At 46.1% G+C, this 14,721-nt stretch overlaps 1 protein-coding gene across 3 annotated transcripts in view; it reads left to right on the top strand.

The window, feature by feature from the left end:
• The first annotated feature begins 506 nt into the window (after positions 1–506).
• The window catches only part of CELSR1 (cadherin EGF LAG seven-pass G-type receptor 1), a 160,486-nt gene continuing 146,271 nt past the window's right edge, over positions 507–14,721 (top strand). For all 3 annotated transcript variants that reach the window (XM_028747628.2, XM_028747627.2, XM_028747626.2), the window contains exon 1: positions 507–4,131. In XM_028747628.2, the coding sequence (XP_028603461.2) occupies positions 507–4,131 (3,625 nt within the window). The remainder of the gene's footprint in view (positions 4,132–14,721) is intronic.

The raw sequence follows: 14,721 nt of genomic DNA, 5'->3' as shown, positions 1-14,721 counted from the left end.
AGATCTCCGGTGGAGGAATCAGCGGCGGAGAAGCGGAGATCCAGAGCCCGGCGGCGAACTTTTCCCCGGCGCACGTGCCGGGAAGCCAAACTTAACCCCGGACGGTTGCGAAAGGCTTTTTTTCCCGTCGCCGGGGATTGAAAGTCTGCGCTGGCTCGGTGAAAAGAGGCGAGAAAAGTGGAGGAGATCGACGGACCGCCTGGGATCCGCCAGGGCACTGGCGGGGGAATCCTGTCCCCGAGTCCCGGGCGCCTGAGGGAGCGATGCTTCGGGGCAGCTGCTGAAAGGAGCCGCCGGCAACACACCGCCGCCCGGGCTGAGGCGAGAGGGGCAGGTTCACCTCCGGTGGCGGGATACGGGGAGCCATTTTGAACTTTATATAAAAAGGAAAGTTTGCCCTCCTGAGGGGGCACCTAAGCCGGCGCTCATGGACGCCGCCGCGGCCGCCGGATGAGCAGCAGCGCGGCCGGGTGGATGGATTTTGTCGCCCCGCGGCCGCCCTGGAGATGCCGCGCCGCTCGCCCGTGGCCGCCTGGCTGCCGTGGCTCGCGCTGCTGGGCCCCGCCGCCGCCGCTTGGGAGCTGCACGTCGACGAAGCCGCCGCCGGGGCCCCGCTGCTGGACGTGTCCGTGGGGCCCGGGTGGCTCTACGCGCTGGACGAGGCCCGCACGCCGCGCGCGCTGAGGGAAGCCGTGGAGGTGACGCCCGGCGGGCTGCTGAGGAGGACCGCGGTGCCCGCGCGGTGCGGCGGCGACGCCGGGGCGCCCAACCCGCTGCCTCTGCGCCTGCGCTTGGTTTCCCGCGCAGGCGGCGTTTCCCTCACGCTGCGACTGGCGGCCTACCTGCACGGGCCCGGCTGCCTCAGTCGCCGACGGGCGGGAGCCCCCGCGCACCTGTCCCTCCCCGACGCGGGCCCCGCGCTGAGGCAGAGGCTGCGCGGCCGGCCTCGCTGCCCCGCCGCCCCGGAGCCTCAAGAGGGGACGGAGGAAGAGGAGACGCCGCTGCTGGAGGCGCTGAGGGCCTTGACGAGTTTCCCTCGCTGCCGGTGCCTCGACGGGCCTCCCCTCAGGACCCCTGAGGGAAAAGGCGGGAAAAGCCTGAGGCTTCTTTGTCACTTGACCAGGGGCCCCGGGGAGGTCCTGGTCGAATTTGGTGGGCGCCATTTTGAGGGAAGGGAGTGGGCGGCAGGTGGGCAGCGCAGGTTGGGTAGGAAGAGGCGGGCGGCCTCTCAGGAATGGCAAATGGGGAGGGAGGGTGGCCGGGGTTCTTGGCCCCAGGGTCCGCCATCGCTGCCACAACGGACGCTGAGGAGCGCCAACTACCCTCCGCAGTTCAAGCTGCCCAACTACCAAGTGTCCATTGCGGAGAACCAGCCGGCGGGCACAGCCGTCATCACCTTGGAAGCCCACGACCCGGATGAGGGCGAGGCGGGCCGCCTGACGTACTCCATGGAGGCATTCTTCGACAAGCGCTCCGACGACTACTTCGCCATCGACGCCGACACGGGCGTGGTGGTCACCACCCGCAGCCTGGACCGCGAGACGAAGGACACCCACGTCCTTCAAGTGATTGCGGCGGATCACGGCGTGCCGCGGCACCGCTCGGCCGTCACCTTCCTGACAGTGACGGTGAGTGACACCAACGACCACGGCCCGGTGTTCGAGCAGCCGGAGTACCGGGAGAACATTCGGGAGAACCTGGAGGTGGGTTACGAGGTGCTGACGATTCGCGCGACGGACGAGGATGCCCCGGACAACGCTAATCTGCTCTATCGTATCCTGGAACCGGGTGCCGGGGAGGGAGTCTTTGAGATTGACCCTCACTCTGGTGTCGTGAGGACCTGTGCCCCTGTGGACCGAGAGGAGGTCTCTGAATATCATCTTGTGGTCGAAGCCAACGACCAAGGTAAAGAACCCGGTCCTCGAAGCGCCACAGTCACAGTGCATATCACAGTGGAGGATGAGAATGACAACTCGCCGCAGTTTAGCGAGAAACGCTACTTGGTGCAAATCCCAGAGGACGCCCCGGTAAATAGCCAAGTGCTGCAGGTGCAAGCTACAGACCGAGACCGCGGCAACAACGCCCAGGTGCACTACAGCATCGTGAGCGGGAACCTCAAGGGACAGTTTTACATCCATTCTTTTTCCGGTTCCATTGACTTGATCAACCCCCTGGACTACGAGACTATCCGAGAATACACTCTGAGGATCAAGGCCCAGGATGCCGGGCGGCCTCCACAGATAAATTCTAGTGGGATGGTGTCCATTCAAGTTTTGGACGTCAATGATAATGCCCCCATTTTTGTAAGCACTCCTTTTCAAGCCACTGTGCTAGAGAACGTCCCTCTGGGTTACTCAGTGTTACACATTCAGGCAGTAGATGCTGACTCTGGGGATAATGCCCGCTTGGAATACAAACTCATTGAGCTGCCTCACCCTTCTGTACCGGTGTCTCCAGGTGGGGATATGGGCTTCCCATTCCAGATCAACAATAGCACCGGGTGGATTACAGTGTCAGCTGAGCTTGACCGGGAGACTGTCGAGAACTACCACTTTGGGGTGGAGGCCAGGGACAATGGCGTCCCTGTCATGACTTCCTCAGCCAGTGTGTCCATCACTGTCCTCGATGTCAACGATAACAGCCCTACTTTCACTGAAAAAGTTTACCAGCTCAGGCTTAATGAGGACGCGACAGTAGGCAGCAGTGTCTTGACACTGACGGCGGTGGACAAGGATGTCAACAGTGTGGTGACCTACCAGATCACTAGTGGCAACACAAGGAACCGCTTTGCTATCACTAGTCAGAGTGCAGGTGGGCTGATCACGCTGGCCTTGCCGCTGGATTACAAGCAAGAGAGGCAGTATGTGCTGACTGTCACTGCTTCCGACGGAACTCTGTTTGATACTGTCCAAGTCTTCATCAATGTCACAGATGCCAACACGCACCGACCAGTTTTCCAAAGTTCCCACTACACCGTGAGTGTCAGTGAAGACAAGCCCATTGGCACACCCATTGTAACTATCAGTGCCACTGATGAGGATACTGGGGAGAATGCTAGGATCACTTACATCCTGGAGGATAACATCCCTCAATTTCGCATCGACCCTGACACGGGCACAATCACAACTTTGATGGAGCTAGACTATGAGGACCAAGCCTCTTACACACTGGCCATCACAGCTCAGGACAATGGGATCCCTCAGAAATCTGACACCACCTATGTGGAGATCCTCATTTTGGATTCCAATGACAATACGCCCCGTTTCCTTCGTGACCGCTACCAGGGTTCTGTCTTCGAAGATGTGCCCCTCTCCACTAGTGTCTTGCAGGTGTCCGCCACTGACCGTGACTCTGGCCCTAATGGCCGCATCCTTTATACCTTCCAGGGTGGTGATGATGGTGATGGTGATTTTTACATTGAGGCCACATCAGGGGTGATACGGACGCTGCGCAAGCTAGACCGCGAAAATGTGGCTGTCTACAGCCTGAGGGCTTTTGCTGTGGATAGGGGCAGCCCACCCCTCAAAGCCTCTGTGGATATTCAGGTTACTGTGCTGGATATCAACGATAATCCACCTGTATTTCAGCAAGATGAATTTGACATTTTTGTGGAGGAGAATAGCCCCGTGGGTTCCATTGTAGCCCGGATCAGTGCTGTAGACCCCGATGAGGGAACTAATGCACAAATCATGTATCAGATCGTGGAAGGGAACATCCCTGAGGTCTTCCAGCTTGACCTTCTTAATGGTGATCTCACAGCCCTGATGGATCTAGATTATGAGAGCCAGACAGAGTATGTAATTGTGGTGCAAGCTACCTCAGCCCCACTTGTGAGCCGAGCCACCGTACACATACGCCTTCAAGATCAGAATGACAACCCTCCTGTGCTGCAAGACTTCCAGATCCTTTTCAACAACTATGTCACCAATAAATCTAATAGCTTCCCTTCTGGAGTGATTGGCAAGATCCCTGCTCATGATCCTGATATATCGGACCAACTTGATTACACCTTTGTCCAGGGCAATGAGTTAAATCTGCTGCTTTTGGACTCTGCCACTGGAGAACTTAAGCTTAGCCGCGACTTGGACAACAACAGACCCTTGGAAGCCATAATGAAAGTGTCGGTTTCAGGTAAGGAAGCACGTTGTTTGTTTTTAATTTTGGTTGACTACAGATAGTAGCTACAAATGGTGGCTGAAAGTTGTTTAGTGGCCAAATATGTTGGCATAGGCAAGTGTGGACTTTGTGCCTGTTTGTGCCTCTTTGATACCCTGAGACTTCTTTTGAGGGGGGAGGGTAAATTTTTGGAGAGCAGCCATGGAAACTTGAAAAGCTGTGTGCTTTGCCCTGACATTACTTTGTAGTGGAATTTAACCAATCTTATTTTGATCCACAGAAACATTTCTGTTTAGGAAGAAAACTTAAATGTGTCTGCATTCTTGCTGCTGGGTAGGATTAAGCTATTTGAATGTTGAGCATAATACTGGTAATTAATTTAAACCTAGTTACAGTTTTTGATGTATGTTCAAGGCTGTAGTCAAAAGAACAGTTAAATTAGTAGTAAGAGGAAGCTTCACTGACTTCTCTAACAAGAGATGTCTGCCTGTGTTTGGATATTATATATATATATATATGAAGATTAATGTGTCTTAAGATTAATGTGTCTTAATATTGCATAAAAAATGTCTCTTACATTATAAAATCACAGTGGGGTATTACACAAAGATATGAAAAATGTATGAATTTCTTTTGCATTCTTAGCATTTTAGTAGCCAAATTTGTAAATATTAATGGTCATACTTATTATTAGTTGTCAAAATACGAAAGCAAAACAGAAGACTCGCCAGAATCAATTCCTTTTGTACATCTGTTGCCATTCTTTCCAAACACATCTTAGTAAGAGGATAATACTTCAAGGCCAAATTCCATAGCATCCTGTTTGATGATTAACACAGCAGATTCTGCTTAGCCAAAGTGAATCTAAATGCATTTGCTATATTAGTGAGGATTAGACTGGTGCTGCTGTGGGAACAATGCACCACTAGATCTGAAGCAGAGAAAAGAAGAAGATTGTTCACATTCAGAATTAAATGGGCCTCTAGAAATATTCTGAGGCAATATTGGATCTTGAAGGACATTTTTTTGGAAGAGTAGTCTTGATCGCCTGTTGCAGGAAAATAAAGTGCAATGGCGCTTAAAAAGTTAACCATACTTGTGCCAAGTTTAAGCACATTTTGATATCTCTTTTTTTTCATGTGCAGCTAACACACTTCTGTTGAAATAAATGGGATTTAAAGGTGCTTAATCCATGCTGGATTGTGTCTTAATACATGTATTTTTGCATATGATTTCATGGGCAAGACCTGCTCCATCAGTTGTATTTGCTTCTGAGGCTTGTTACCAACAGATCGGTTTGAAGTTATAGCTTTGAATTGCAATGGTTACACGAAATTGGCTTTGAATGTAGTTTCAGTAAAGTCTGCACTCTGATCCAAGGTTAGGAGTTGGTAAGAAATGGTAGAAGCGTTCTTAGAAATGACAGATGTGATTACCAGGTGCAGGGGACAAATGTCAGGAGATGATTATCTCCTTCGCGCCGTGTTTATGAGTTTCCTGGGGACATCTGGCCGGTTAGTGTTAGGGGGAAAATTGTCTTTGGTGTGATTCGGCAAGGCAGTTTGTGTGCTGTTTAAATAGCCAAGTATAATATGCCTGTGTGTGTGTGTGTGTGTGTGCGTGTGCGTGCGTGCGTGCGTGTGTGTGTGTGTGTGTTCTATATGCTAGCAAGCATTTATTGTGTTAAAGTGCTATGCTTTTAAATGATTCAGTGATTTTGATGATATGCTTACAAGTTGCAATTTTTTATTTGAAGGCTCATTCCCTACATTGGTATTTTGAATAACCCTTTAAAAAAGCTCCTGGACAAAAACTTGGCCCTTAAGCTCGGCTTTCATTTTAAACTGTGGACTTAACTCTTTATAAATCGAAGCCCATACTGTGCATCAATAATGCAGTGCCTAGCCTTTTGCAGTCCCTCTCCACACTGTCTTTATTGCAGGTCTCCTGGGCAGCTGCAACTCCTGTTGACCTTTTGAGACCCATTGTGAACAGGATCTTGTTAGTAATGCTTTTCACTCCAGATAGTCTTTTCACTTTTGGGAGAAATGGCTTCGGCATGTGCAAATAACGTTTTGGGAGGTGTTTCTCTCTGGCTGCTTTGTCCTGGAACGTTACTCAAATTAGTCTGATTCTATCAACACCTAATTAGAATGTAGCGCTTGTGGCTTGAATGGCCGTACTGAGATCAGTGGCACAAGTCACACCCAAATTCAGTGTGCTCCTCATATTTGCTGGACTAGTGAAAGTGGTGCTAACAACCATGCTATATTCCACTTGACAACTGACTTAGGTTTCATGCCCAACTTTAGAAGTGACTAATTGTGGTTAGCACGTAATTGTTACTTCCCCGCTAGTTAAAGATTTCCAGAGATAATACACTCGATTCTCTGGGCTTGCAGTGGCTTGTATTTGGGTGACAAGCACAGAGCCATCAACAAGCTGAATCAACTGATAGAGAAAAGTAGCTTCTTATCTAATGTCAGAAGATGAAGATTAGCTCATAAAACAAACCTCAGATGCCTCTGCTTGGGGTAATAAGACAGGAAGGAGCGATTTATAATTAGTGTTCACACTATAATAATTCTGAAGATTTCAGTGGGTTGACAGGAAGCATATCATCTTGATTCCCATTGCTATCCAATGAAAGCTAAACATGCTAAGGTTCCAACATTATCACTTAACTATTGTACAGTGATACCTCAGGTTACATACGCTTCATTTTTTTAAAAAAATGATATTTATTAAAAGTTTAAAGTTACAGAAAAAAGTAAGAAAAAGAGAGGAAAAAAGTAATCAATACAAATCAATACATATAAAAAAACAAAACACACAATACATCAAAACAAAAACAATTAAAAACACATCCAATATTTCCATATCTTTATCTTTCATTAACTTGTTTCATCAACCTCCTCACACCTCCCTTTTTTGTATTCTAGTTATTAATTTTTTCAGCAAATCCTTTCCATCTTTCACTATTTTCTGTCTTTTAATTGTCTTAAAAATTTATTTTTAACCTTATCTTACCATAGAAAAATAAAAAATAAAAACTCTAAAACTTATTTGTACATAACTCCTTATAACATTTCTACTAAAGCCATATAGTTGCATTCCAACATTTTCCTAACACTCATTAATTTTACAATATTTTTCTAAATAAATTTTAAAACTTTCTTCCAATTTTCATCCACCGTCTCTTCTCCCTGGTCTCGGGTTCTGTCAGTCCTTTCTATCAATTCCATATGGTCCATCAACCTGGTGATCTTCTGTCCGAGGCTCTTAATTCTTTTCCATGTCCCTTCTGCAGATCTTCTTCATATTTATACCTGCAATTTACTTTGTCTTCTGCTGATCTTGTTCTTAATTTCCTTCCTTTGGCACTGAGGAGTGGATCTCGGGGAGACTCCAACCTAACAATGTCTTTTTCCCTTCTCGACAAGTCAGCTCATTCTCCATAGTCAGAACTAAAATCCAAAAGATATTTCAAAGTCCCTCCAAAGTTAAAGGCCCCCACAACTCCAATCTCCCCCTGGCCCAAAACCAGATCCCAGAAGCCAGAACATCCCTGCATAGGGGGATCTATCCAACCTTCCATCTCCAATCCAAACGGGACTCCATCTCTCCAAATCTGGCTTTCTCCAGATTCGGTCATCAAAAACAACAGCTTATGTTCCTGCAAGGCCGCGGCTCTCTCCACTTGGTACTTGAGGTTCAACAACAACCTCCTCCTTTGTCTTCTCCACATACGCTTCAGGTTACATACAATTCAGGTTACAGACTCTGCTAACCCAGAAATAGTACCTCGGGTTAAGAACTTTGCTTCAGGATGAGAACAGAAATCGTGCTCCGGCGGCATGGCGGCAGCAGGAGGCCCCATTAGCTAAAGTGGTGCTTCAGGTTAAGAACGGACCTCCAGAATGAATTAAGTACTTAACCCGAGGTACCACTGTACACAAATCTATTGATCTCAATGTATTTGGCTTTCTCTGCTTGTATCCATAGGTTTGCCCCATTGACCTAAACATCTTCATGCAGGCCCAAAACAAGGGCTATGTCAGACAGGTTAATTTTTACATGGAAAACATTCCCATATTGGGGGGTGGGGTGGAGCATGAAGTCTTTGATTAGGTGTGACCATTGTGTGTGCGCGCGCACACACCTTTTTTCTATATATACAAAGGATCTTTGTCCAAATCAGGTATCACAGTGCACATATGTAAAGTGGAACACACAAAGGTGTATTTGCCTCATCAGCTGTCCTTCATGTTTACAAAAATTATGAGATCCTGTCTCACCCTGATCCCAGTGTTAGAAACTCACATATAAAAGCTAATCTCCAAATGGCAACTTAAACCTAGGTTGTGGTTGCCACAGTGGAATGTCTAGGCGCCATTTCTTTTCAATTGGATTTATTATCATTATCATCATTTCTAGACCACTTTATATTTTAAATAACAAATCTCAAAGTTGCTTACAACACATTAAATCATCAAATAAAATAATCCAGAATAAAACAAATTCAAGCTTCAAGGAAAATATTTCAGACCCTTCTCTAAGGGACATTTTGTTTTCCCCAGTCACCAGCCTGGCATCCAGAGATTGTGGTCACAATTGGACCTGCACCAATTGCAAAATGCACATGGCACATTTCTAACACTGTCTGATCCTCTACTCATGTATCTGTCTACAAACATATTCTTAGAGCACATTTCTAGAAATGTTTATTCTCAAGTAAATTCCACTGTATTCTGAAAGTTGCATAGTATTGCAGCCTGTCATACCACTGCAGTGTTTTAGTTCATGAATCGCTAAGGTGTTGTAAGCATTTAGATACTGAAACATCAGTTCCTCGACCATTGGATATTTGTTACACCTTCAACATAAACTTTAAAAGTAAAATGAAAACTGACAGGAAATATTAAATATCAGCATATCGACAACATTTGAGCCCAATAAGTGAGTTGGCATAATTCTTGCTTTTCATAAAACCATCAGGTACATTAAATCATATTGAAACTGAATAACCTTAATAAACATATTGGATACTGGATCTGAAGCTTTGTCAAGCTGAAGCTTGCCCCGTGCTAAAAGGCAGAGAAAAATTTAAAATATTTCATCACAGAGAGCTACATGAAACACATATTACTACATTAATTAAAAATGTAGTTAATTTATGAGGAAGTTACTGAAGGTACATAATACTTCTGAAGCCAAAACACATCCAAAAGTTTGGCACACAATTGGACTATTACTTTCTTGAAATATTTTGCCTGTTTATTCTTTCCTTGATTTTAAGTGAACATCTTAAAAAGAAGAGAGAGACCAAGCAGCTACAAACTGCGATTCTAGTAGAATTCTGTGAGAAACAGTTGTTTTTTGAAAACGGTATCTGAGGTGATAAATTAAAATGTTGATAGTTGCCATGTAGTCACCATGTATTATCTTTTGAATTATTATATTTATTTGATTTTAAATCTACCTACTGGTTGCTGCAAGGCTGATTTATTCTAGATTCTGAGAAGTTCAAATTGTATAATATAATAATGAATATTTATATGTGAACTGGGAACTAATGTAGCTAGTTATATGGGTATTCCAGTACAAATCCTCTGCAAAAACACTATTCTGACAGAAAGGTGGTGTCTGGTGGCTCACTGTATGAATGGGAACTAATGTAGCTAGTTATATGGGTATTCCAGTACAAATCCTCTGCAAAAACACTATTCTGACAGAAAGGTGGTGTCTGGTGGCTCACTGTATGAATGTGATGTAGAAACCAGCAAAGATCATAATGGGTTAGCTATTTTATTTTTTCTTTCGCACTGAACTCCTCTTCTGAAAGTACTTTTGCTTTCATTATTTGGGTACAGCACAAAAAAAACCATACCCTAGGCTCTGTACTAAAAAGACCTGCTTGTACCCAATGGGGCTTACCGGTAAATAGGAGTAATGCTTGTGGCGGGGGGGGGGGAGGGAGCGTTCTTTCAATGCTGTTTGTGTTTTCAAATAAAACCCAGTTAGGTGTTTTATTTCCCTTCATAGAGGTAGATCATATGTTAGACAGAGCTACCCCTCACTGTTCTGGCACCTCCAGTTAAATTAGTTACACAATTTCTCTATGCTCCAGTTGAAATGCATCTCATCCAAATACTGATGTGACAAATTAATCACTTCCCTAGTTTGAAATAGGTTTGTTTGCTTGCTTGCTTGCTTGCTTGCTTGCTTTAACCAAAATGTCCCTAAATATTGTTTTGTTGTGGTGAAAGTGACTGGAACTCTAATGCTACTGAGTGAGAAATGCAAGAAAGTTAGCATGAGCAATGGGGGGGGGGGGGGGAGAGATATCCAGACTACGTTGCACTGAGCTCCCATGGAAATAAATACTCATGATTAGCCATGGCTAACTTAAGTCCTGGGGTCACGAAGAGTCGGACACGACTAAACGACTAAACAACAACAACAACTTAAGTCCTATTGATTTCAATGGGAACTGTTTGCAACTAACTTTAGATCCCACCCAGTGCCTGAATCTGATTTACGGGTACAGATTTGTTATGAAAATGCTCTGGCCCTCATCCAGAGAACAGTGAGTCTCAATTCAATTCCCCAAAAGTAGAAATATCAAATGTTCAGATTTATTGCTGAGTTCCTCTTTTCCTCCCAGTTCTTTCAATTTACTTGAACTTCTTGTTCCTTCTATTCCACCCACTTTCTCTTGTATTCCTCCACTTCCCTGAAAGGGTCCTTTTGCTGTTGCGTCCTTTCCTTCCAGCCAGTAAGCAAGATTGACACATAATATTTTACCTTGCCTACAAGACACATGCGCCTGTAGTGTATTTTCAGCCATTTACTATTCTCCATACCAACTATAAGCAGAAGGAGGCAGAATTTGTGTTGTGGTTACACACCCAGAATCAAACTATGAAATTCTCAGTTAAATGATCTCAGGCAGCCTGGTGGAAAGTCTCATCTGCCTGAAACCCTGGAGGGCTACGATCAGCACAGAAACCGTGGTTGGCAGTAGGGGGTTTGACAAACCATTAATACGTCTTGTTAAGCACCAGCTCCTGTTCAACTGCAACAGACTCTGGCTTTATGTAAGTGACCTTGCTCCTGTTTCAGTTATTAAATTTTTGGGCTGCAGTTCCATGCAGGTGGTGAAGGCTTGTTTTGATAGAATTATGCAGAGCAACCAGTTCTTCTATGATTGACATATCAGCCTAATTTTGCAAGGACTTGTTTTTATAGTTCACTGTTACCTTGTTGCTTGGGAAAGAAAGGGTTGGCTTCAGGTGTCAACAAAGGAGGGATTAAAACATAAATGGTTCTAGTAGCCTCCTCCTTGCCGCTAGGGAAATAAATTCCATAAGTGTGGAACATCGTTGCCATGATATCACTGCAGGTCATACAATTATTGGATTATCCTACCCTTCTGAATGCATGATGTATTTTACACATTTGCCTGGATAGTGATGTCCCCCATGCAGGAGATGCTGATCCACCACCTGCTGTGTAATAAATATAATATGAAAAAAACCCCACTGAATTTAATTCCATGACATGTGTGTCATAGAATTTTTGTTTAAGGAAAAACTGAGAAAAAGACTTAAAATATAGCAGTAATTTGAAGCAAAGGTGAATGTTATGGCTTAGGTGCAGGCTGCTGGTTTGAATCCAACAGAGCAATAGTGCAAGTGGAAGCCACCTCTGTTGATGCAAGAGATGGGCCCTTTGATTTCTCCCCATTGGTTGAAATCTATTGAACTACATTGAACATCATTACACAGGGTCCCTGCCACTCAAGAATGGCTTTCTGGAGTTGCAGGTGGTTGCAGCGACAAAGAGCTGGGAATGCCTTTTTCTATGAGAAGAATTTCATTCTCAGTTCTTAGAATGCAAGCCAAAATTCTCCTTATCATGGTTAGGAGAGTGGAAGTGTGTTGCAAGAAGCATGTCCCTATATATGTATATTTTTTGCTCAATTCTTACCTTTTTTACCCATTATGCATTGCAGTGGTAACAGTAACTATTCTTGTCCTTAAAGCAAGCTTTGAAACCAAGGTTAGAACATGGCTTGCAAAGCCTGCTTTCGAGCTAAAGGTGATTACCGTCAGTGTGAGAGTGGACATGGGATGTGACTAATAGAATCGCAGAATTGTAGTGTTCTGAGGGACCACGAGGGTCATCCAGTCCAACCCCTGCAATGCAGGGATCTTTTTGCCCAACGTGGGGCGAACCCATGACTCTCAGATTAAGACTGTTATTCTCTACCGACTGAGCTATATATACTGTGGTGATACTTCACAAGGTTGTGCAACATTATCGGTCTCCCATAGCCACGGTTACATTAAACCAGGGATGGCCAAATTTGGATCTCCCAATGTTTGGGGACTACAACTCCCATCATTCCTGACCCCTGGTCCTGTAAGCTAGGGATGATGGGTGTTGTAGTCCTGAAACAGCTGGAGGGCCAAGTTTGGCCAACACTGCCAAACTGTATGAGCTTAATTTGGTGAAAGCAAAATTAGTACGTATGAGAGCAATTTTTAAAAGATGTGATTAGATCTGCCTCCTTTTTACTCTGGCAACTGCAAATTGAATGCATGAAAAGGAAAGGAATTTGAACCTGGAGTATAGAATACAGTGGTACTTTGGGTTACATACGCTTCAGGTTACAGACTCTGCTAACCCAGAAATAGTGCTTCAGGTTAAGAACTTTGCTTCAGGATGAGAACAGAAATTGTGCTCCGGTGGCACAGCAGCAGCAGGAGGCCCCATTAGCTAAAGTGGTGCTTCAGCTTAAGAACAGTTTCAGGTTAAGTACGGACCTGGCGCTGTGGGTAAAAGCCTCAGCGCCTAGGGCTTGCCGATCGAAAGGTCGGTGGTTCGAATCCCTGCGGCGGGGTGCACTCCCGTTGCTCGGTCCCAGCGCCTGCCAATCTAGCAGTTCGAAAGCACTCCCGGGTGCAAGTAGATAAATAGGGACCGCTTACTAGCGGGAAGGTAAACGGCGTTTCCGTGTGTGGCTCTGGCTCGCCAGAGCAGCGATGTCACGCTGGCCACGTGACCCGGAAGTGTCTCCGGACAGCGCTGGCCCCCGGCCTCTTGAGTGAGATGGGCGCACAACCCCAGAGTCTGTCAAGACTGGCCCGTATGGGCAGGGGTACCTTTACCTTTACCTTTTTTACCACTGTAATAGAATTGTAGAGTTGGAAGGGACCCGGGGGGGGTCATCCAATCCAACCCCCTACACAATGCAGGAATCTCAGCTAAATCATGGCCATCCATCCACTGCTTTCAAAACCTCCAAAAATAGAGCACCCAGAACCTCACATTGGAGTCTGTTTCACTGTTGAACTGATAGGTCTACAGTTGCTGACAGGTAGAAAAATAAAATAAAAGCATCCCGCACACTGGCCAGTAGAACTGACAGTATTCAGCTACTGTGCTGACTTCACTTATCTTATCATTCCTGGACCCCGTTAGAATTGCTCTGTACATCTTTTATCTAACTTACCAATTAATATTTCTTTAATATTAAACTAACAGAAATCCACTGTGTTAAGGTTAGAATGTTGTGTTTTATTTTTTCAGCTTTCAGAGGTGCTTCAGAAAGAAGGCACTTTCAGGACTATCGTCTCTTTTTTTCCAAAAAAAATTGCAGTTTTATTTCACCCAAGAAGCAGTGAAGTGGATGCGGTAATTTTGTGGCAAAAACTTTGCTTGGTAGCACTGGAAAAAAGGAGGAGCTAAAAAGCCACTTGCAGACTCTAGGAAAATGAAGGGTGTTGACTCTCCCAACATTTAAAGTTGTAGTGCTGTGGTGATGTACTTTGTCACTTATGAGAGACAAGCACTAAACAGCAATCACAGGAAAAGTGAAAGACCCGATAGATCTCTTGCTGCCGACATATGTAATCATGAACATATAATCCTTATCATGTACAAAGCAAGTGATGTAGAGCCAAACTCTTTTCAGCGCTCTTTGGGGAAGCATGATTTGTCTCAAAACCATCTGAGAGGCAATAGAGCCCAAAACATTTCGGCAGTACAAAGGGGGGGGGGGACCCATCAAGATCTACTATGTAGGTGTTATGATGATAGGAAATTTTGCCACCGTAAATAAAAGGTTTAACGGCTACTATCTATATCAGTGTTTCCCAACCGGTGTTCCGCGGCACACTAGTGTGCCGCGAGACGTTGCCTGGTGTGCCGCGGGAAAAATTGGCGGGGGGGGGATAAAGGGGAAAAAATTTATTCCCCCACCGCCAGGCGTGGGGCTGGGGCAGGGGAAGCCCGAGCTTCCCCCTCCCCCAGAACGGGACCCAGAGCCATGCCGAAGCTGCGCGCAGCTTTGGCATCGCTCTGGGAGCTTGCGGGGCTGGGGGAGGAGGAAGCCCTCCGCCAGCCTCCAAACCATGTCGGGAGACAGCGGGATGGCGCGCTGCGCCTCGCCCGCTGTCCCCCGAGTTTGCAGGGCTGGCGATGGGGAGGAGCAGGCTTCTCCCCCCGCCAGCCTTCCAGCCAAGTCGGGGGGCAGCGGGAAGGGCGCGCTGCGCCTCTCCCGCTGTCCCCCGAGTTTGCGGGGCTGGCGATGGGGAG

Source organism: Podarcis muralis, chromosome 10 (genome assembly GCF_964188315.1).
Source record: "Podarcis muralis chromosome 10, rPodMur119.hap1.1, whole genome shotgun sequence".
In the NCBI taxonomy this organism is placed as follows: domain Eukaryota; kingdom Metazoa; phylum Chordata; class Lepidosauria; order Squamata; family Lacertidae; genus Podarcis; species Podarcis muralis.
This window is presented reverse-complemented; position numbering and strand designations above follow the sequence as displayed.